General features: G+C 34.4%; 1 protein-coding gene across 1 annotated transcript; it reads right to left on the bottom strand.

The window, feature by feature from the left end:
* Positions 1–1,402: 1,402 nt before the first annotated feature.
* Positions 1,403–4,969, bottom strand: LOC307165538 (uncharacterized protein). The gene is made up of 6 exons (XM_079883247.1): positions 4,860–4,969; positions 4,371–4,492; positions 4,065–4,183; positions 3,770–3,928; positions 3,355–3,450; positions 1,403–2,753 (listed from the first exon to the last, which is right to left on the bottom strand). Coding segments are annotated over exons 2-6 (693 nt in total). The 5' UTR covers positions 4,372–4,492; positions 4,860–4,969; the 3' UTR covers positions 1,403–2,435.
* Between the last annotated feature and the right edge of the window lie 684 nt (positions 4,970–5,653).

Below are 5,653 nucleotides of genomic sequence, written 5' to 3'. Positions count from 1 at the left end.
TGTAATTAGATGCATTAAAAAGCTGAGATCCTAAGCTTTAAAATGATATATAATTTGTGTTGTTCCATTCAGTGGTTGCTTAGTAATAATTTTTTTTCTTTCCGAATGGGAATAAATCAAATAAATAAATAAAAAAGCTATAGGCCGCCTATAGGCGGTTATAGGACATGACACAAATTAATACATTTTGAAGCCACTAGATGGCGCTCTTCTCAGTTGAATTTTTTTTTTTTTTTAGGCCTGCACTCTATTTTGATGTGAAATGTTGCATTTATTGAAAAATAAAAAAAAATAAAAAAAATAAAAAATAATATATTAATTCTAATGGAAAAAATAGCTAATAAAAATTATATAATTAATGCAAAATATCATAAAAAATTCCAAAAATTCTAAATAATAATCAGAAAACATTATAGAACAAAAATATATTTGATTTGTTATCCTGGGACAAAGTAAAGTAAGATTTTAAGGCTTCGCCCGTTTTTGGGCGGGAGGAAGCTAAGTGTGACTAGAATACGAAGAAGCCCAGAGGGTTAAAAGAAAGAACGTAGCTTATGTTTGTATGTAGGTCTAGGCAATTTATATCCACAATAATTAATAACTAATATTATTTTATTGCATTTGTATTAGTTGTTTGAAGAGTAAAAAAAAAAATCGGTCGGTATTAACGCAAGTTTACAACCGGCAAGTCGGTCGGACTAAAAGGGGAAAAAAATAAAAAATTGGGTCGGTATTAAATTGACAGGGTCGGTCGGGTTACGGCAAACAAGAATATTTTTAAGGATGGCGTGAGATACAATTTGCAAGACTATGTATTTAATAAATAGTGCGTGTAATTTCTTCAGTACCGTCAGCAGAACTGATAACGTCCAAGCTTATTGATACTGCGGTGACTGCGGTCTTCCATAATTTGGCCCCAGGAGGACCCATTTAATACTGGGTTTCAGTACCCATGCCTACATATGGGTGTGTTCATATGGATGAAAGCCTGTTGTGTTCGGTCTCTTGATTTGTGATAGTGGCAGCTATTGTGAAACTCATCTTCTTCATCTACTGAGTGTGGATGGCATCAAGGTCTTGTCCTGAAGAATCACGCACTGTAAAAAAAAAAAAGTTGACTTAACTTAAAATTTCGAGGCAACTTGCTGCATGGCTTTTTTGAGTTTACTCAACTTTTAAATCAAGTAGTTCACTTAACTCAATTCACTAAGTAAAGTCACATTTCTCCCAACTTAAGATCTTTTGTTCAGCTGATTGAGTTTTTGTAGTTAAAAAAACTTCGAAAATTCTAAAATTTCAACTTTTAATGTTATGTTAACTTAACTTAATAAAGTATGTTAAGTGGACTAAAAATGTGTTTTTAAACATTACAGGTTTAAAAAAATAAAACTACTACATTCTTGAAATTTTGTTGGAAGTTTTATTTCATAACAGCAAAAAACAATGTTCAACAGCTATACTTATTCTTAAAGTAATAAAACAAAATGCAGAAAAAACACTTTTTCTTTAACATTCAAAGTGTTATCACATTGACACGTTCTATGGGTAACATTTAAAATTGTTAATATGAAACACAAATGAGCAATGTAAGTGCAAGTTAAAGCAGCACGCTGACTTTTTGGGACTTTAGCTTATTTACTGTTTCCCCATAGTTAGATAAGTCCATACACACCCTTTTCATCTCTGTGCATGCCGTAACTCTGTCTGACACACCCACCACTAGCCTAGCTTCGCACACAGACTGGAGGTAAATGATTCAAACTAGCATACCAATCCCAAATAAGTGACAAAATAACACCAACATTTTCCTATTTACATGTTAAGATTTGTATAGTTACAGCTAGTATAAATAACAAGGTCTGTTTTTTATTTGTCACATATTGGGAGCAGTATGCTAGCTGGAGCCATTTGCCTCCAGTCTTTGTGCTAAGCTAGGCTGGCAGTGGGATCGTCAGACAGAGTTACAGCACACACAGAGATGAGAAGGGTATGTATGGACTTATTTAACTCTGGGGTATACTGTGAATAAGCTAATGGCCTAAAAAGTTGGTGTGTTCCTTCAACGTTTGGGCTTAAATTGCTGAAACAGTGGCACAATGTTTTTCACAACCTCAAGTTTACAGTTTAAAAACAAGTCACAGTAAAATCTTAGTTTTGAGGTACTAGCAGAACAATGAGAGCTCATCTCATTGAACACCTTCAATAACCTCAAAAGAGTATTTCAGTTTCTCTGGGTACTCAAAATCAACGGCAAACAGAAAGCCGAACAAGTATATGCAAGTGCAGGTTAACGTTTGGCCTTAAAGTGCTGAAAGAGTGGCACAATGTTTATCACAATCAAGTTTACAGTTAAAAAAAAAATTTCAAACAAAATGCAAGCACATTTAAAAAAAAACTATGTACTTGCATCTTAAATGCTTAAGATAAATGCAACATCACAGTAATAGCTTATTTTTTAGGGACATTACCCTAGGAGAACAATGAGTGCTGCCCATCTCCATGAACACCTTCTCAATAACCTCGAAAGTGTATTTTAGTTGCTTCGGGTACTCAAAATCCAAGGCAAACAGAAGGCCGAAGAGGTAAGCAAGTGCAGACTGCAAATCTGCAGCATCTTTCAGTACAATTACCTCCTCCAACACAACAGAAAATTTGATGACACTGGGCAGTGTGCTGGGGCAGGCATCATCTTCAATTACAATAAGGATTCCCACCTTCATCCCTCTGGTCTGTCTGTCCTCTGGAGTCTTGTCCTGATGATAATAATAATAATAATAAAAAAAGAATAAATCAGTATCACTTGACAGTTGACACCAACAACAACAACAAAAAAAAAAAGGAACTATTAAGTAATTGATGTGCTCTAAATTTTGCAATCCCACCTGCAGAATAAGCAAGATGTTAATAATTTTATAAAGTACATAAATACACAAAATACAATTGGCTATTTTTCAATTTAGTACTGCCCTGAATAAGCTACATCACAAAAAAGCAATTATAATAACCAAGATGGTATATTTTCAGTTTCATTAAAATTCAAAATATTAGAGATTAACAAATTGCATACAAAATCATTGACTGAATCATGGTGTATTTGCAAAAATATACTTTAAATCAATAACTAATGAATAATCAAAACAATCTGTTTGTTGTTAAAGGAGAACTTCAGTCAATTTTAACATTGAGATAATTTTACAGTACATAGAACAGTGTACACTGTTGGGTACTGTCGAGTTTGGCTCAAGGTCATGGTGCAAAGGACCCTAAGGTTGAAATTACTCAGAACCATCCCTTTAATACAAAAATTCCCATTACCATGGCAAGATGATGTATAAGTAATGAAACATGACTCACCTGGCATGTTCTAAAAAGTGCTGAAGAGTCTTCTCTGAGAAACACTGGGAGACCTTCCAGGACGGTTTGCCTTCTATGAGACACAATATTTGTGGTCTAAAAAAAAAAAAAAGGGTACAAAACAACAACAAAAATATTGTAATGCACTGTTATTAATTTAATTTTGTTATGAGTTTGCATGTATTTTTTAAGTCACAGAGCCTCTGCTAATGAGCCCATGAATCAAAATAGATGGCTTTAATAGGAAATCAGTATTGTATGCAGTAAGTTCAGAACCAAAATCTAATCAGCTAGTGAACACTTGAGATACATTGTCATAATTCTTCAAAAATATCTTCTGAAAATAAAATATCAAATGGCTCTTATAAAATCGTTTTTTAAAAACATCTATCTATTGGTAACTTTAACAAGTTACCTGCTGATCAAGCTTGTTGAGAAGATCTTCCATTTCGTTTCCAAATGCCCCCTTTCTTGCTCTGTACAACTTGAGGAGTTGTGGAGTGTGCTGGTGTATTGCTGATCTGAAAGTATCGAGGAGGTCCACACTGGTAATGCGTTTGAATTCATTACATAACTGTTGATAGAAATAAAACGGGTCACTAAACTGGCTTCAAATGGCTTACAACAGACATTTACAATCAACAGAACAATAAAATGCATTAAAGATCATCTACACCCAAATAATTTCACTTCAACCATCTTCATTTTACCTCATTTGGAAGAAACAGGGCAGGCCATCGTTCCAGCACTTCAGATACCATTGGCACTACTTCCACAATCTCCTTTCGTCGGAGGGAGAAAGTCAAGCTCATTTTCTGATTGATAAGCACTTCAAAAAAGACATGTTTGTTAATACAATTTGTGGTAACGCTTTGAATTAGATCAAATTAATTACAGACACAAGTTGACAATGACATGCATGTTTGTGGAGAGCAAAATACATTTGCAAATTCATTGATTTTATGTGCATATCTGTTAATATCAAATCAAAATCAACTCCATAAAATGATACTTACTTTAAATGAGCCGTTAACTTAGCAGTCTTGTCGATTCCGATGAGTAGAAACACGTGAGAATGCCTAGCCAGGCAAAGGGCACAAGGACAAAAATGTGCAGATTTTCACTGACTTTGAGTTGTCTGAAATGGGAAATTTATATTAGCCCACGGCAACGCGTGTGTGAATAACATTAGCCTATAAGTTCAAGATAAAGAGTCGACTTTAAAATATTTCTTTGGTGTCACGTTATTGCAAAAAATCCCAAACTAAATAAAGTTAGTTTAAAATAAGTGGCGATTTCGAACTTCTTAACTCAAAACGATTACCTCAGATTCTATTATAAACATTTTACATGCTGAATGCTGAAGTTAGAAGACTTGTTTAACAGTTAATCTTGCTCGTAGAAAAAAAAATCATACCATGCATGTACAGGGTTTTGCGATCAATAATACATACTAATTTTACAAACAACTTCAAAATAATGCATATATTCTACTTATTACTTACATAAAACGATGACTTTGAGAAGAAACACGTTGTATGCAAGTAAATCCGCAGGTCTCGCACGCTGATGGTCAAAATGGCTCCTTCGTCTTTCCACTGTTCGGTGTTCGCGCGCTTCACTGCACATGCGCCAACTTCGTGGTCGTTACAGTGCGCATGCTCCAACTTCCAACCCAACTTGTATGCTTGTTAACTCGCATTTACAAATCGAATTTACAACTAATACTATGTTGGTTCAATAATTGTTGAACCAACGACTTTTCACTAGTTAAGCCAACATTTTTGCATTTAATTGTCCAGTTAACTTAAATATAATAATTAGTCTAACTTTTTGTGAGTTGGATTTTTTACAGCAGGGCCAAACGATAGGGATTATATCTCATCTAACAAGAGCATAGCCATAAATTGAAGAACTCTAATGATATCTTTAGCCCCTGATATTGCATTGGGGATATCAATTCAAACATTTTAAAGGCTAAGAGTATGAGCCATGAGTAAGCTGGCCAGATATCTGTGAAAAATAACTTGCGTGACTAAAAGTAAAAAGAATTTCAGTATTTATCAGTAAAAAATACCTACAAATAAATAAATACCACTGAGTATGGTGTCTGTCTCACTGGCCAACATAACTCAATCATTTTAGACGTATTGTTTATTATTGTCATGGACGAAGTCGATAACTGGAAGCCATGTTAATCTTGGAATAATACGGCCACCGTAGGAGTTAAAACGCCCTCGGAATTGAGAGGAACAGAAACTAATATTCACTGGGTAGTCATATACAATTTCAGCGCTAG

Source organism: Squalius cephalus (genome assembly GCF_949319135.1).
Source record: "Squalius cephalus genome assembly, chromosome: 10".
Taxonomy (NCBI): Eukaryota; Metazoa; Chordata; class Actinopteri; order Cypriniformes; family Leuciscidae; genus Squalius; species Squalius cephalus.
Note: the sequence above shows the minus strand (reverse complement) of the source record. Positions and strands in the feature narration are given on the sequence as shown.

What these genes read in the sequence shown, in the direction of transcription:
- LOC307165538 (XM_079883247.1), bottom strand. An exon ending in CCCTGTTTCTTCCAAATGAG is followed by an intron (nt 3,929 to 4,064) that starts GTAAAATGAAGA and finishes TTCTATCAACAG; the next exon opens with TTATGTAATGAATTCAAACG. An exon ending in TCAACAAGCTTGATCAGCAG is followed by an intron (nt 3,451 to 3,769) that starts GTAACTTGTTAA and finishes TTTTTTTTTTAG; the next exon opens with ACCACAAATATTGTGTCTCA.